The 18,419-nt window shown below is 33.8% G+C and overlaps 1 protein-coding gene across 11 annotated transcripts in view; it reads right to left on the minus strand.

Annotated features, from left to right (window-relative positions):
- Positions 1 to 1,603: 1,603 nt before the first annotated feature.
- The window catches only part of cyst (rho guanine nucleotide exchange factor 18 cysts), a 137,404-nt gene continuing 120,588 nt past the window's right edge, over positions 1,604 to 18,419 (minus strand). For 9 of the 11 annotated variants that reach the window (XM_088261872.1, XM_088261866.1, XM_088261871.1 and 6 more), the window contains 9 exons: positions 17,154 to 17,310; positions 15,847 to 16,105; positions 14,214 to 14,310; positions 12,902 to 13,100; positions 11,963 to 12,067; positions 10,552 to 10,889; positions 9,364 to 9,464; positions 2,761 to 2,989; positions 1,604 to 1,928 (listed from right to left, as the gene is read on the minus strand). In XM_088261872.1, coding sequence (XP_088117998.1) covers positions 2,806 to 2,989; positions 9,364 to 9,464; positions 10,552 to 10,889; positions 11,963 to 12,067; positions 12,902 to 13,100; positions 14,214 to 14,310; positions 15,847 to 16,105; positions 17,154 to 17,310 — 1,440 coding nt within the window. In that variant the 3' untranslated portion in view covers positions 1,604 to 1,928; positions 2,761 to 2,805. The remainder of the gene's footprint in view (positions 1,929 to 2,760; positions 2,990 to 9,363; positions 9,465 to 10,551; positions 10,890 to 11,962; positions 12,068 to 12,901; positions 13,101 to 14,213; positions 14,311 to 15,846; positions 16,106 to 17,153; positions 17,311 to 18,419) is intronic. The other 2 variants (XM_088261867.1, XM_088261865.1) reach the window with 1 other exon arrangement.

Consider the following 18,419-nt stretch of genomic DNA (forward strand, 5'->3'; position numbering starts at 1 on the left):
TGTTTTAAGTGGGATTACACAACGCGAACAATCAATGATAAGGAGAGTGTTATATTACCACACCACAAAGTTGAAAATGCTTTTAATATACAAAATATAAATATACTTAGCGAAAAATCAACATGATTATTGCATTGCACCCTCCTTTTGAGAACATTTGTTTCTCAATTTACAAACAAACTAAACTCACTGATAATTCTTGTACATACATATTTGTTTTAAGATACATGTTTATAAATATGGAAATACTAAGTACTTCATATTACATAGAGTGATATACGTAAATAGTACCTATTTTTAAGAGTGAATAACATTTATATTTTCCTTTGAGTCAAGTTTATCGGAGTAGACAAAAGATGCCATCGATACAAAAACAACTTCGTAACAATTGTGTACTAGCTATAAATATTTATATGGTGAAGTTTTGTCACTTTAATTTGTATTTTTGATAGAAAAATAATCACTATTGAAATATTTCTTTAATATGTGTAAATAGAGTCATCTCTGTAACAGATTCGCTAAATGTGCGCAATTTTTTTTCAGCATAGAATTTGAAAATTCAACAGTTTTTATTGTTTTATAAGAGGTAAGGAATTTTGATTTTCATGGTCGATATCAATATTTGATGTAAAATAAGAATAATTAGACTTTGGTTTCGTAAAATACTTCATTCCTCGTCGAATACAATTTGTGGAATGTGTCATTTGAAAAATTATAAGAAAATAATATAATAATGCAATGCACATTTTATTTTCTTCTTAATGAGTATACGTTTTTTGAAAAATAGTTCTTTTTAAATGTATGACGATATGTACATCGTATTATTGCGTATTGAAAAGTATCAATTTGATTATCGATTGCTTTTATATAAATATTCATACATATCTCTGAGAAACAAGTCTTGTGATCGAGAAGAAAAATGGCTTATAAATGTGTTAGGACATATAAAACCCCAAATTATTAATTTTTTTATAAAAAAAAAGTCGGATTAAGTGGTCAGGTAGGTTCCTGCGTGTTTTATTTTTTATTAAAGTCCTATTATTTTAACAATGGCAACCCCGGACCATCTTCTTTCAGGATGAGCGTATCTTATTAGGGTGGACGCCTCAAGGGAGTGTTGTCTTCTTCGATGTAATAATAATAATAAAACCCTTATCCGCACCCCAATGGTGCATAGGGCACTGTGTCATATAAACGCAGTGTTATCTTGATCGTTGATACATGAAGGAAAGGTGATCAGCCCTCCGCTTCAGGTACCAGTCCATGGTAATTTTGAATAAATATTACAGTGAAAAAATCACTTATATTTATTTTACCCCCCTTGGGAATCGAACCCGGGACCTCCAGAACGGTAGCCGAGCGTGCTGACCATTACACTACAGAGGCGGACGTAATAAAAAGTACTTCTTCGATGTACATTTCAATTTCACATCCACATTTTTTTTTCCAAAAATATTAAAAATGTATTGACAGTCGGAAATTACATCTGGGTCCATACGCATGGTAGTAATTTTTTTCTTCCTTTCAAAGCAGTCTAATTTATTTATTTTTTTCCCATAAAACAAACAGAGTTTTATATGGCTAACACAATTAACATATTTAAAAAAAAATCTTGATTTAAAATACTGCAGTTTAAGAAAGATTTTTTTTAAATTAGATTTATGTATATAGTAAAGTCATACATGGCCAATATGAGAAAATCTAAAATGAATAATTGAATCTCCGTATCAAAATGACTTCATCCTCACTTGACACGCACGGTTTAGTTTTATTTAAACAATATTCTATGTTGGATTTCTTGTATCTCCACAGCAGAACTGCCCACAAAAAGTCCAAAAATATTTTCTGGATGTTTCGCTTTCTGATTTGCACGGCGCGCCACTCGCAAATAAATCCAGTGAATGCAACGGGTCGGGGTGTTATTTATCCTGAAATTTTAAAAAATACATCGATCTATAACAAATTCATAAAGAAAACAACATTGTTTTAATATATGTATATTTAAAGCTCATTAATTTTTAACTGCATTGTAAACTATGTCCGCCTCCGTAGTGTAATGGTCAGCACGCTCGGCTACCGTTCTGGAGGTCCCAGGTTCGATTCCCAGGGGGGGTCAAATAAATAAAAGCGATTTTTTTCACTCTTATATTTATTTAATATTACCCTGGACTGGTACCTGAAGCGGAGGGCTGATCACCTTTCCTTCATGTGTTACCGATCAAGATAACACTGCGTTTGTATGATGCAGCGCCCTATGCACCATTGGGGTGCGGAATATTCAGTTGTTAAACATTTTTTTCAAATGTTTATTACAATAAAATAAATTATAAATTGGTAAGAAGTGTAACAAATTGGAATACAATTTAGATTTGAAAAAAAAATTGCCTTGTTAAAAATATGAATTTATGACAAATAAAAATAATTAATCCTTTTCAACTAGAGAACTATCTAAAGACATTTGTTTTTGCTGACGCTACAAAATTTGCCGAAAATGTGTCACAGAATACCATTGAAATGACAGGAATTGAAAAAAAAAAACATTTTAATTATATTTATTTTTTGTAACAATCATGTAATAAAATTTTTGACGTGAAATCCGGGATTCACTGTATATTATCCATAAGGTGAATAATCAAGTATCAGTTGTCTCTGAGCCTTTGACCTTTTATGTAAAATAATTACATTAAAAAAAATGCTTCTTTATCAAAGGCAGGAAAATATATTTAGCATTTACTGGGAAATAATGAAGTAGAGGTTTACCTTTGTCTTTATCAAGTCACTGAAGAAAGCCTTGAAGGACGAGCGTCAGAAGAATATGATCTCCTCTTCCTTCTGATTGGGTGGCCGGTTCTCATCCGCCACCTGATTGGTCGGGGCGGCGGAGGCCTGCGATTGGCTGATCAGAGTGGGGGACAGATTCACGGCGTGTATTGGAGACTCTGGACTCTGCACTCTGAAGCGTTCGGGTAACTTTGGGTAAGTGTTTGTTCTGTGAAAAAAATGGAAGGAATATTTTATTTTTAATTTTAAACAAAGAGAAATATTCGTGTTTTTATTATCTATAGAAATACTTTTTTTTTATTAGGAAAGAAAGCTTCATCATCTCACCAATAGATGTCTCTAATGAAAATTCAAGTGAGTCAAGTACAATGTTTCGAAATTGTATCATATATATGGGCATATATGGGCATAATACTAGATTCAAAATTGACATTAAATGCAAATTTTGAACACGTTAATAAAAAAATATCAAAAAAAAAATTTTTCCTTAGTAGATTAAGGAATAAATTAAATAAAGATACTGCAGAACTAATTTACAAAACAATCATTCTTCCACATATAGATTACTGCTCAACAATATTATTTTTAGCAAACGAAGGAAATTTAAATAAACTAGAAATTATACAAAATAAAGCGATGAGAATAGTTCTTAAGAAAAATAAATATAGCAATGTAAAAAAAATGAGAGATGAACTAAAATGGTTATCTGTAAGAAGAAGACTTAAATTTAATATGTTGATATTTATACATAAATTTTTTCACGATAAATTACCAAAATATTTTAAGGATAAAGTTGTCTTAAACAAAAATTGTCATGAATATGCTACTAGACAAAAGGATAAAATAAGACTACCATTATTGAAAAGAGCTGAGTCGCAAAATTGCTTGATGTATAAGGGTTTAAAAATGTATGATGAGATGCCTGAATGTATGAAGAATGAAAAGTGTCTGAAAGAATTTAAAAATAAATGTCTAAGTTACTGTAAGGAAATGTAAATATATAAAGATGATGTAAATGTATATAATAGTTTATATTAGTTTTAATATAAGCTAACTTAAGAAATAAATAAAAAAAAATATATATATATATGTATATATGTAATAAAATAACTAGGTACCTACCCATACATTTTATTAAGTACCTACAAATAGTACCTACATAAAACAGTTCTACCAACAGATGTCGCATGCGTCACTCAGAAGAAAACAAAAGACTTCCGATAATATTATTAACTGTCAGAATCATATAGATATAAAAATTATTGTAAAGATTAATTAAGAATAAACTTTTATTGTCGTTTCTTTAATTACAAAGCAACACATTGTTTATTTTATTATTATACACCCACTTTACATATTATTTACACTTAATTTTCAAAAGGAAAATATTACCACGTTATAAAACGACAATTTTGTTAATCAAAAATAAAGAAACAAAATAAAAATAAAAATGGATACTGCTCCTCAAACATTACAAAACTTACTAGAAAAATTAATACAAAATGCTCAGGTAAGCAAACATCAAAATTTAAAAGATATTTCAGAGAAGTTCATCATTGAAAAATTTACAAGCAAAAATCCTAATGCAAACCAGTGGATGGATATTTTTGAAAAAGAATGTATACGTTTTGAGGTGACAACGGATGAGAAAAAAATTGAAATATTAAGATTGTTTATGGATAAAAGTTGTGAAGATTGGTACAGTTCGATGATGATAAAATTTTCCATGAACTCAGAATGGATAGTATGGAAAAACAACTTTTGTAAAACATTTACAAACAAGGGATGGAACCATGTAATGTTTGCATTATCTTTTAAATATAACGACGGTTCCTTGTTAGACTATGCCATAAGGAAGGAAAAACTTTTGTTGGAGATGAGAAGAACGATCGACATGGGTACCTTAGTAGATCTTATTGTGGCTGGTTTACCAGAATTTATAATTAATAAGATTGATAGAGAAAAATTAGAAGATACAGTCGATTTATTCAATGAAGTAAAAAAACACGAAAACATTGTAAATAAAAAAAGGTTTTCGGATCAAAGAAGATATGGAAATCTAAGAACTAGTGGTAAAATTAAAGATAAAAGTCCATGTAAGATTTGTGAAAAATTAAATAAGGGAACTCGATATCACCCTGAAGTAACGTGCTGGTTTAGAACAAAGGAGGATGATAAGTTTAATAATAAAAATACTATCAGACATGTAAACAATTCAGTTATAGAAGCTAAGTTAAACGAAACCGATCAAAAAAACGAATAGTAACACCATTAATAAATGTCAAACTATTACTAAATGATCAAATTGAAATATTTGGAATTTACGATTCAGGTTCAAATGTTTCTCTAATAAATTCTAAGTTATTAAAACTAAAAGGAAAAGGAAACAATATGAATGAAGCAGATTTAGTAACAATTAATGGTGTTAAAAAGACAAACGGTTTGACGACTTTGAAAATAAAAATATTTGAATTGGAAAAAAACGTTGATGTATATATTATTGATGAAGAAAATTTCAAATATGATTTTTTGATAGGATTAGATATGATAAAAAAATTTAAACTAATCCAAAATGAAGACTTAAAAATAACACAAAGACAATGCTTGAAAAATGAAAATAAAAAGAAAGTAGAAAAAATTTCTACAAAATATAAAATTAAAAATAGTGAATTTAAAAATACAGAAAATAACAACAGCAAGGAATGCAAAATAAATTATAATGAACATGTAAAAGAAGAAGATTTTGAAATAAAAATAAATCATTTAAATCAATTTCAAAAATCTAAAATAAATGAACTGATTTGCAAATATAAATCCGTTTTTGCAAAAGACAAATATGATATCGGCACTGTTAGTGGATACGAAGCGAGGATAGACTTACTAGTAGACAGATATTGCAGTAAGAGGCCTTACAGATGTACTGTAGAAGATAAAAAGGAGATAGAAAAACAAATTGCAAAATTACTGGATAATAAGCTAATAGAAGAATCCTACAGTCCATTTGCTGCACCTGTTACATTGGCATTTAAAAAAGAGGAAAACAAAAAATCCAGACTGTGTATAGATTTCAGAGACTTGAATAAAATAGTAGTGCCTCAAGCTCAACCATTTCCTTTAATTGAAGACCTAATGATAAAGACCAGGAATTGCAAATTTTTTTCAACACTAGATATAAACTCAGCGTTTTGGTCTATTCCTTTACGAATCGAAGACAGAAAAAAAGACGGGATTTGTTACACAAGAAGGACATTTCCAATGGACTTGCCTACCATTTGGATTGAAGACCTCACCAGCAATTTTTCAAAGGATACTAGGTAACATATTAAGAAAGTATAAACTTACTGATTTCACCGTTAATTACATAGATGATATTCTTATATTTTCTAAAACTTTTGCTGAGCACATTAAACATCTAACGCAGTTGCTGGAAGCGATCGAAACGGAAGGTTTCAGGTTAAAATTTACAAAATGCGCATTTGCGTCAGACTTGGTAAAATATCTAGGTCATATAATTCAAAATAATTCAATAAAACCAGTAAAGGATAATTTGATTTCAATAAAGAATTTTCCTGTTCCAAAAACGATAAAAAATGTAAGACAATTTCTGGGGAAAATAAACTTTTACCATGAATACATACCAAAGAGTGCAATAATACTAGATCCATTGCATAACTTACTAAGGAAAAATCAAAAATTTATTTGGTGTGATAAATGCCAAAAAGCATTTGAAATAACAAAAAGCATGCTTTGCTCACAGCCCGTTCTAGAAATTTTTGATCAGGATTTACCAATCAACATTTATACCGATGCTTCTTTAGAAGGTGTTGGGGCCATTTTGAAACAAAAGCAGCCCGATGGTAGAGAAAAACCAGTGGCATACTTTTCAAAAAAACTAAATGAAGCCCAGAAGAAAAAAAAAGCAATATATTTAGAATGTTTAGCAATTAAGGAAGCAGTAAGATACTGGCAATACTGGTTAATAGGTAAATCATTTACGGTTTATTCAGATCACAAACCTTTGGAAAATATGAATCTGAAATCTAGGACCGATGAAGAGTTAGGTGATTTAACATATTATTTATCGCAATATGAATTTGAAATAAAATATAATCCAGGAAAGAAGAATTTAGAAGCAGATTGTCTAAGCAGGAATCCAGTATTAGAATCGAGTGAAAATGCAGATGAACAATTAAAAGTTGTAAATTTGGTTAAATTAGAAGATATTTTAAGAGATCAGAATAAAAATGAAAGAATTCAACAGAAAAAAAACAAATGGATTGAAAAAAACAATGTCTATTTTAAAAAGGTCAAGAAAAAAGAAAAAATAATTCTTTCAGAACCGTTTAGCATCGAAATCATAAAAGACATACATGAAAACCTATGCCATATTGGAATTGGACAAATGCAAAAGACTATTAGTCCACATTACACAGCCAAAAATTTGACGAAAAACATAAAAACAATTTGTAGAAATTGTGAAATTTGTATTAAAAATAAATCAAGAGGACAAAAGAAATTTGGATTTATGTCTCATCTAGGCCCGGCCACAAAGCCTTTTGAAATAATATCTTTAGACACAATTGGAGGTTTAGGAGGTTCAAGATCAACAAAAAAATATCTACATCTCTTAGTGGATCACTTTACAAGATACGCATTTATTTTAACCTCGAAAACTCAGAATGCAAATGATTTTATAAAACTAGTCATGAAAATAACAGAAACCGAGGATATTGGTATGCTTCTCACCGACCAATACCCAGGAATAAACTCGAAAGAATTCAAGGAATTCTTAAATGACAAGCAGATCCCAATAATCTTCACTGCAGTAAATGCACCATTCTCAAATGGCCTAAATGAAAGGCTGAATCAAACATTGGTGAACAAAATCAGATGCAAAATAAATGAAAAAGGGAAAAGAAGAGCATGGACCACAATAGCTCAAGAATGTGTTAATAAATATAATAATACTAATCACTCAGTCACTGACTTTTCCCCAAGTTATCTTTTATATGGTACAGATGTAAATATTTTACCCAACGAATTAAAACAAGGAAAATCTAATAATGACTGGATTAGAGACAGGAAAATAGCGCTTGAAAATACAATAAAATCACATAATTACAATAAAACATTATTTGACAAAAATAGAATAGGCTGCGAATTCAACGTAGGAGACATGGTGTATGTGGAAAATGGAAACAAGCTAAACAGAAAAAAAATGGATGAACTAAAAATTGGACCTTATAAAATTATTGAAAAAATTTCTAACTCAATATACAGAATTGATACAGGTCACAAAAAAATAAAATCAAACCTTTATCATATCACTAAACTTATACCAGTCCCTTCACTACAAGAAGATGATCCGGAGGACGAGTGAAAATTTTACTATGAATTTTCATCCCCAAGGGGGGAGATGTAATAAAATAACTAGGTACCTACCCATACATTTTATTAAGTACCTACAAATAGTACCTACATAAAACAGTTCTACCAACAGATGTCGCATGCGTCACTCAGAAGAAAACAAAAGACTTCCGATAATATTATTAACTGTCAGAATCATATAGATATAAAAATTATTGTAAAGATTAATTAAGAATAAACTTTTATTGTCGTTTCTTTAATTACAAAGCAACACATTGTTTATTTTATTATTATACACCCACTTTACATATTATTTACACTTAATTTTCAAAAGGAAAATATTACCACGTTATATATATATATATATATATATATATATATATATATATATATATATATATATATATATATATATATATATATATATATAGAACTTCCAAGAATTTGAGTAGTGTGGTTGTCAATCATGGGTAGAATTTGTCAACGTTACACGTGTGTAAAGTGATCACTTAAACCAGCCTATGACGGTCGTAAGCTCCATAAATGCCTAGACTTCCATATTCTTCTTCATCTATGTTGAGATGTAAATATGAAAAAAATAATATGAAAAATAACTCCAATAAAAATAATTGGAGATAATCCAGATTTGTGAACAAGTATTTCGGGAACACTCAAAATGTTGTATATATTACTTTATTTTATATTTCATGTTGAAATATTTATAATTTAAAAATTATATTTTTTTGAAAATATAATTTTTATAAGTCCGCCTCCGTGGTGTAATGGTCAGCGTGTTTAGCTACCGTGCTGGAGGTCCCGGGTTCGATTCCCAGGGGGGGAGGTGAAAATAAATATAAGTGATTTAACACTGTAATATTTATTTATTATTACCCTGGACTGGTTCCTGAAGCGCAAGAGTGATCACCTTGCCTTCATGTAAGTAATGATCAAGATAACACTGCGTCAATTTGATGCGGTGCCCTATGCACCATTAGGTGCGGATAAGGGTTATAATTTTTTTTTGATAATGTAAATGAACGTCTTGTCACGGGTTGTGCCTAGTCACACGTTAATAAAAAATAAAACATGTATTGTAAAAAGTAATAGCAAAAAAATAAATTATTATAGTAATTAAAATGTAACTTTGTTTTAAAATCATGCAAAACTCACAAAGTTAGTACTTCAAATATAAATTATAAATAAATGATTGCATACCTCGTTGCCTTGTTAGAGGAGTTAGTCGGTGTTCCCGTAGTAGCGAATCCCATCATAGCTGGACTGCTCCCCGTCCGACTGTGAGAACTAACAGGAGATTGCTAGAAAAAATATTTAATCTATTATTTTCGATATTCATATCTTATTTTAAATTATAAAATACTTTTACATCAAAACTCGGGTAATTTGAAATTCTAGGAACCGAATCATAATTTTTTTTAAATTAAACAATCTATATTTTTAAATACACACATCGTTTTAAACATCTCAATATATCGCTCACTCCTTTCAAGAACGTCATAAATCAAAAAACTTGATTTTTCAGGAGAACGTTTTTAAAGTTTAAAAATATAATACAATGTATTAAAAATAAATATCAAGCAACTTATTGAACTTTTTATTGTGCAACAGATCCTTTAGGTAAAACCTGAAGGTTTTTCTCTATTTGAAAATTATTTAGTATATTTTTAAAAAATAATCAAACAATACCTTTTCTTCAAAATGCAAAACCAACACTTTCTGCACAATAAGTTAAAAATATGCCTCTTTTGCTGGGATAAAGTACGTTTTCTGGGCATTCCGAAAACATGCACAACTGAAAATTGACAATTTTTGATTTATGAAATTCTTGAAAGGAGTGAGCGATATATGAAGAAGAATATGGAAGTCTGGGTATTTACAGGACTTATGCCTCATGACTTATGGATGGTTAACCTTTTCGGGAGTGCAATAATTGATGTACGACTTTCTCTGGGGACTGGGTTATTTTTTTTAAATTTTAAATTTTAAATTTTTTTCTTCATTAAATCTATGTATGATGTTGATAGGAATCATGTAAAAATAACAACAACAAAAAACTCATCGCTAGGTTTTATTTGATGACAAAATTACAAACAAATATCCTCAGATGTCATTGCTATACAAGTTACACCATACCAACGGACAGATAGACTTCGACGTTCATTAACGTCGATACTACTTTGAGGAAAATTAGCACCAATGTACATTTACATCCATACACCCGGAAAGGTTAAGTGATCAGTTTACACATGTATAACATTCAACATTCTACACATGATTGACGACCACACTAATCAAGTTTTTGGAACTGATACATATATCATCAATCTCATGTCACTTCATGATCGAGTTAAAAAAAAAAAAAGAACAGTAATCGGACACACTCACATCGTTGTCGACCAGTCTCTGGTAGCCCTGGTTGGCCATGTTGCTGGCGCCGCCGTACCTCCTGTCCGTCGCGTTCTGCTGCGCCCCGCCCGAGGAGTTGCCCTGGCTGAGCCGCAGCGGCAGCAGCTGGTTGCCGTGCGGCGCGCCGTGCCCGCCGCCCCCGGCCGCGGAGGCGGGAGCGCCCGCGCCGCTGCCGCTCAGCTTGGAGGCCAGCTTGAGCGGCAGCTGCTGCTTGATGGAGAGGCTCTGCGCCGTGACTATCTTCTGCTGGTTCTGCGCGCTGATCAGGTTTATTGGGAGGGGCTGCTGCTTACCGCCCGTCGAAGAAGCAGTTTGGTCTATAAAAGAAAAATTTGCTGTGTTTACCTCAGACTTTGCCGTGTAATATAATATGTATAACCTGCACCTTTACTGTTTCTGTAAGCTTGTTGTATTCTTATCTAATTGATAAAAAACATTCAAACAATTTGTATTGCACTGTATTTCATTTATTGTAATATGTTTTCATTGTTTGTGAACCATAAATAAATAAAATAAAATTACAGTAGTCTCGATTATCCAACCTACACCAGCCGCGGCAAGGTCGGATAACAGGTAAAATGATAAAAACAACACTGAAAACGTGTTTATTTTATTTGAAACTTTTCAAATTTGTACATGTAACATAACTGAATGTAACGAACTAAAACATCAAAATGCACTTACGGCAAAGTAATAAAACATGTTTTACAGTAGGTACTTTCCTCACATACGATGCAGTGAACTACGAAACAGTCGGGTAAAAGAAAGGGGCATTGCCCCGGTAGGTCGGATAACTTGGAAGGTCGGATAACTGAGACTCTACTGTACTTCATATTCCTCTCCTCATAAAATGATAAAAGTACTATCTTTTAGATGTCTTAAAACATCTTCATTTCAAAATCTCTCAACCCATGATATTTTAAGCATTCTTTTGTAGCACCACATTTCAAATGCTTCAATCTTCTTTGCAGTACCTTTGTATTAGAAGAATTAATCTAAAACACTTAAACGCATTTGGGACTGGTGATTTTTACGCCTGCGGACCGCTGGAAATGGGATTTGATATTTGTGTACATAGAGTTTAGATCTCAACAAAGAGATTGGTATGTAATATTCATACAAAAATATAATTTATATTAAAAAAATTATTTATCTATAAAAATACTCTTCCTGTCTATAAGCATCATTCGACCGAGCGGGTAGAAATACCTTTCTCATCAGTAGTGTTTTAAATTACATAAATATTGTTAAATTCTTTTTTTTTTTAAATCACACAATTTTATTTTTAGAGAAATACAAGTGCGAGGGTTAACTTTCAAATGCATTCATCTAAGTTAGAAATGTTTATAACATGAGAACCTTAAAATTAAAAACAATTACTAAACCTTACTTTTCCACTTTGAATCTTTGCGTTTGTGAGTGTCCGTCGGGGACGTCTCGCTGAGGGGAGACGATACAGCGCTGCTCCCTCCGCCACTTTCTTCTTGCGTAGCTACTGTCAAATAATACAACATATGTTGAAATATTATATATACACCACAGGTTCCCTATCAATATTTCTCGTCAAAGGGGAAAATAAAATCGCCAGAATATCCCATCATAGAATGAGGGAAGGAATAAAAATATTCATATTATTTTTTGACCGGTATGTGTGTTTCTCATGTGTGTGATTATAATCCAGGATTCGGACCTCACATACTAATATAAGAGTTTCTGCTTACTAAAAAGCTTCTTTACATCTCACCAATAGATGTCTCTAGTGAAGTTCTAGTGATTCAAGAACATGGTTTCTAAATTGGTTCATATATAAAGAACTTCCGAGAATTTGAGTAGTGTGGTTGTCAATAATGGGTAGAATTGGTGAATGTTACACGACTGTAAAGTGATCACTTAAACCAGCCTTCTTATTATATTCTTCTTCATCTTTGATGAGATGTCAAAAAATAATATGAAAATAACTCCTGCAATTGGTGATAATCCAGATTTTGTGAAGTATTTGGACACACTCAAGATGTTGTAAAAAAATATTCATCTTACTTTTGGTTTCTTTGGGCTTCTTATGCCCTGTAAAAGTCTTCTAGAACGTCCACAAGGGGGCGTTATTGCCTGCTTTAAGAAGTACTGTATTATACCATACAAAATATGTTAATATATATCCTTTTTGCAATATCCCGACACGCACAAAAAAAACTCATTTTTCATAGATCCTTTTGAAGAAGACAAAGAATTCATTGAATAATCCAGTGCCTGGAAAGGAGTGAGCGATATGTCCCGCGTATTACTCCTTCTTTGGCAGAACCCCGCCCTCGGACGGTGTGCGACTACATACCGGAGGGGTCCGACAGCAGCCCCTTGGCGGCGAGCGCCTCTATGCGGCGGTACAGGCGCTCGCGCTGCTGCTCCACGTCCTCCTGCTGCGAGGCCAGGCTGCGCTGCAGCTGCGCCAGCTGCTCCGCCTTCTCCGACAGCGCGCGCGACTCCTGCTCGTGCCGCGACGCCCACGCCGCCTTCTCCTCCGACAGCTTGTCCTGAAACACCACGCAGAAAGATGAAGCGCTTCAACAATATAACAAGTCTATTCGGCTATCCAAACTCAAAACACAGTAAGGGACATTTTTTATGTAGCACGTTTTTTTTGCATTTTTTGGACTAAGCAGATTCTACTTAGTCCAAAAATGCAAAAAAAAACCTACTACAAAAAATGTCCCTTACTGTGTTTTAAGTTTGGACAGCCGTATTGCTGACATTTTCTTGAATTGCAGATACTTTGTGGCACAATTTATAAAATAAGCCATTTAAAAAAAAAACAAAGTCGCAAAATTGTTTAATGTATAAGGGTTTGAAAATGTATAATGAGATGCCTGAATGTACGAAGATTGAAAAGAGTCTGAAAGAATTTTAAAATAAATGTTTTGTTTACTGTAAGAAGATGTAAATATATGTATTTATGATTTAAATAAAGTGTAAAAAAATGTTTGTATTAATTGTAATATAAGCTAACTAAAAAAAACAAAAACTACTTTATTTTTCAAATTATTTTTACTATCTCAACATAGATGAAGAAGAAAATAGATGTCTGGGCATTTACGGGACGTACGACCTTACGAAAATTCTAGTGATTCTTGTGCAATGTTTCAAAATGGGATCATGTATATAGAACTTCCAAGAATTTGAGTAGAATTGGTGAATGTTACACATGTGTAAAGTGATCACTAAAACCAGCCTATGACGGTCATAAGCCCCGTAAATGCCCAGACTTCCATATTCTTCTTCATCTATGTTGAGATGTCAAAAATTAATATGAAAAAAAACTCCTTTTATTGGAGATAACCAAGTTTGTGAACAAGCATTAAGACATACTCAAAATATTGTTACTTTATTTTTAACCACTTTTTATTTGTATTTTTTTCAACCGGTTTCGACAAGAACTTGCCATCATTTGGATTAAACATGTACATGTTTAGAACATGTTTGGGTAAAACATGTACTAAACATGTAAATGTTTGACCGATTGGATGTCTGTTGTAAATTTTACAAACATCCTATAATCTAGGGTTAAAATTAAATTCCAACAAGATCGCAACCTTCTAGTGCAACGATGAAGAATGCAATGAATTAAACGGAAACCTTTGATGATATACCTGTAGATTTCTTAATTCCTCTAATTGCTGGTTGTGTTTGTAGAATGGTTTGCTGGCTTCTCCTCCCATCTTGCATGCCGACAGCTGCGCCTCCAAACTGCCAACAAAAAATTTCATCTAAGGACACAGAAATGCAAATAATTCGAGATGTTTATTGGGGTTATTTTGTAAAGAAGTTCTCCTATTGGGAGCAAACTGTATCGATTCATTAAAACATCGACACACGCATCCGTGACACACAAAAATGCGTCTGCCATGCGATTATTTCAGATAGATATAAGATTTGACAGTATCCAGGATTTTAAACTTCATTTCTTGCAATTAGACGGATACTCAGATTGTAATGAATTTTTGCTCAGTACTTGGCTAATTATTCAAACTGCATATTGACATCTGTCTAAATAATGACTATGAAACATTTTCTTCTTATTTTTAACTTGTATAATGTACTATAATTTTGAAGCCCAAATTATTCAGCTGCACTTATATATAGTGTATTATTATATGGTAAATATTGTCCGCCTCTGTAGTGTAATGGTCAGCGCGCTCGGCTACCGTTCTGGAGGTCCCGGGTTCATATCCCAAAGCTGGGTCTAACAAATATAAGTGATTTTTTCACTCTAATATTTATTCAATATTGTCCTGGACTGGTAACTGAGGCGGAGGGCTGATCACCATTTCTTCATATGTTAACAATCAAGATAACACTGCATTTGTATGATGCAGTGCCCTATGCACCATTGGGGTGCGTATAAGGGTTCGAATGAATGAAATATTATAGCGAGAAACCAAATCTAGATAGTTGATAGAATTATAATTATGTAATTGAGAATTGATATACTTTTATGCGATAAGTTGAAATAACAACTATGCAAATAGAAATGATACACTACATTTGGTTCTGTCAATTTATTACGTTGTGTTGTTTGCTCAAGAAAAAGCTAACTGTTGATCAAATGGAGAAACAAAAAAACAGATATCAATCGTTGCCAGTCAAAGGGTGTCAGTGACAGACTAGTTAAATGAGTCCGCTGAAATGTAGCCATTGGTCACTCATGCCCTCCTGATACCTGTAATGTACTGAGGTAGTGGAAGATGGAAAGTAATAATTTGCTAGTACATCGACTTTGGTTAATTATAAATATGTTCATGACAATTTTTGTTTAAAACTATTTTATCCTTAAATATTTTGGTAATTTATCGTTAAAAAAATTATGTATAAAGATCAGCATATAAAATTTAAGTCTCGTTTTTATAGATAACCAGTTAAGTTCTTCTCTCATTTTTTCTATATTATTATATCTAATTTTCTTAAGAACTATTCTCATCGCTTTATTTTGTATAATTTCTAATTTATTTAATGAAGTAGTGGGGTGGTTTGACTGAATTCACAAATTAAAAAAAGGTGATCAGCCCTCGGCTTCAGATACCAGTCCAGGGTAATATTGAATAAATATTACAGTGAAAAAATCACTTATATTTATTTGAACCCCCCTGGGAATCGAATCTGAGACCTCCAGAACTGAGCGTGCTGACCAATACGGAGGCAGACGAAATGCGAATATTGTGAAATGCAAAAGCATTTGAAATAATTAACAAAAAAAAATGTTCCAGTGGTGGGTTTGAGACTCACCTGTGTATGGTGGTCAGCTGCTGCCAGATGACGGACATGAGCGTGTAGACGTAGTGCGAGAGGCGGAAGGCGGCCAGCTGCTGGTCGGGAGCGCCCTCCAGCGGCGGCGCGGGCGGCGGCGGCGGCGCGGCCAGCCCCAGGTGCTGCAGCAGCCGCGCGCGCAGTGCCTCCTCGTCCAGCGCGGGCGGCGCCAGCGCCCCGACTGTCTCTACGCCCGCCACGCTCACCGCGTCCGCCTGCTCCGCCTTCTTGGGGTTGCCTGCCGATAGAGAGCAGAGTGAGGATCTTTCACAACACCACTCTTTATTAATTAATTAATAAATTAATTAATTAATGTCCATTTCCGTAGTGTAATTGTCAGGACGCCCGGCTACTGTTCTGGAGGTCCCGGGTTCGATTCCCAGGGGGGGGTAAAATAAATGTTAGTAATTTTTTCACTGTACTATTTATTCAATATTACCCTGGACTGGTACCTGAAGCGGAGGGCTGATCACCTTTCCTTCATGTGTAAACAATCAAGATTACACTGCGTTTGTATTACGCAGTGCCCTATGCACCATTGGGGTGCGGATAAGGGTTTTATTATTATTTATTATATATCCGCTTCCTATGTGGAGCATATGAGGTCCACAAACAGTCTCCAGGCTTTTCTGTAGGCTGCCAGCTCCCTTGCATCCTCCCAAGTCAGATCCGCATCCCGAAGTTCCGACGAGAACTGCCGACGAATTGTCGGCAGTGGTCGTCCTGGGCGACGGGAACCTGATGCCTTGTAAAAGAGGCAAGCTTGATTAAGGCTCTCGGGAGGCATGCGGGGTACATGGTCAAGCCAACTGAATCGCCTTTTCTTGACGACAGTTATGACCAAGATTTGCTGCGTTATTTTATTCTATATTATAGAATAAAATAACTCTTCTTCTTCTTCTTCGAACCCTTATCCGCACCCCAATGGTGCATAGGGCACTGCATCATAAAAACGCAGTGTTATCTTGATCGTTAACACACGAAGGAAAGGTGATCCGGCCTCCGCTTCAGGTACCAGTCCAGGGTAATAATATTGAATAAATATTAGAGTGAAAAAATCATTTATATTTATTAGACCCTGGGAATCGAACCCGAGACCTCCAGAAAGATAGCCGAGGGTGCTGACCATTACACTACGGAGGCGGACAAAGAAAACAAGAAAATAAACAAGAAAACAAGAAAAAAAATTCATGTCCAACAGAGAGCTGTGGAAGTCCAAGAGGGAGGCTTTTGTTCAATACTGGACCAAGAAGAGTGCTGAAGTAAGTAAAGAGGTTTTTATTTACCTTTCCCATGCTGGTTGTCGAAGCCGCCGAAGGTCTCAGCTCTCCGAGGAAGCGTCGGGGAGACGTAGGCGCTACTCTGTCTCTCTCCCGCAGAGCTGATGCTCCGGCTGAGGTTAGTTCCCGAAGCGTACAGGGTGCTCGCTAGGACTGACACCTCCTGAAAGTTTGATCGTAGTTATTAATTGTAATAGGTGGTTTTTCAATAACTATGGGAATTTAAAAAAAAACACACATAAACATCAGGAAAATGGTTAAAATCTTTATTTGAATCGATAGTACGGTCTATATAATTTAATGTTTGAAGATTATTTCATTCAAATATTGACCGCGGCTGCGCCTGAAATGATCCATCCGCTTAGTCCAATTTTGGCATACATTTTCCAACATTTCGGCCGGTATCTCAATAATAAGAATAAATGCTTTGATGTTACCTTCCAATTCGTCAATCGAAGCGGGCTTGTTAGTATAGACATGAGCCTTAACATAGCCCCACAAAAAAGCGTGTAAATTTGGTGCGAAATTTAGTCACAATAGCCCGAATAGCCGCTTCAGTGGGTCGATTAAACTGACCATAAAATGGAAGAAGCGCGTGATGAATTTTCTTGACAGAGCACGCATTTTGATAGTAAAATTAAATGATTTGCAAGCTTTGTTCGTTTGTTAGACGATTCATAGTTAAATTATAGACCAAACTGAATATGTTTGACATGGACACAAAACACGAAACGTTCTTGAGCTGTCAAAATCAGTGTTGCCAAAAACAAAATAGTTAAAAAATCACCCTTTATTTATGAACAAAATAAGGTAACACCAATGGGTACTGGGAATCAATGAACCAGTCGGTAACAGTGAGTCTTGAAATAGGATGTATCCTTCATTTAGACAGATATATATTTTTTAACCCTTATCCGCACTCGATGGTGCACAAGGCACTGCATCATATAAGCAGTGTTATCTTGATCGTCAACACATTAAGTAAAGGTAATCAGCCCTCCGCTTCAGGTACCAGTAAGGGTAATATTGAATAAATATTAGGGTGAAATAATCACTTATATTTATTTGACCCCCCCCTGGGAATCGAACCTGGGACCTCTAGTACAGTATCCGAGCGTGCTAACCATTATACTACGGAGGCGGACGTACTTTCTAAGGAGCACCAATAATATTACTATTAAACACTTTTTCAAAAAGTATTTTAAAAAAAATTTAGTTTGGTAGATTTATTTATTGCAAGCGCAGTTTCGCCTCTTTTTTTCGAATTTTTCA

Source organism: Brachycentrus maculatus, unplaced genomic scaffold (assembly GCF_059751285.1).
Source record: "Brachycentrus maculatus isolate JH-2025_06_01 unplaced genomic scaffold, ASM5975128v1 h1tg000168l, whole genome shotgun sequence".
Lineage (NCBI taxonomy): Eukaryota > Metazoa > Arthropoda > Insecta > Trichoptera > Brachycentridae > Brachycentrus > Brachycentrus maculatus.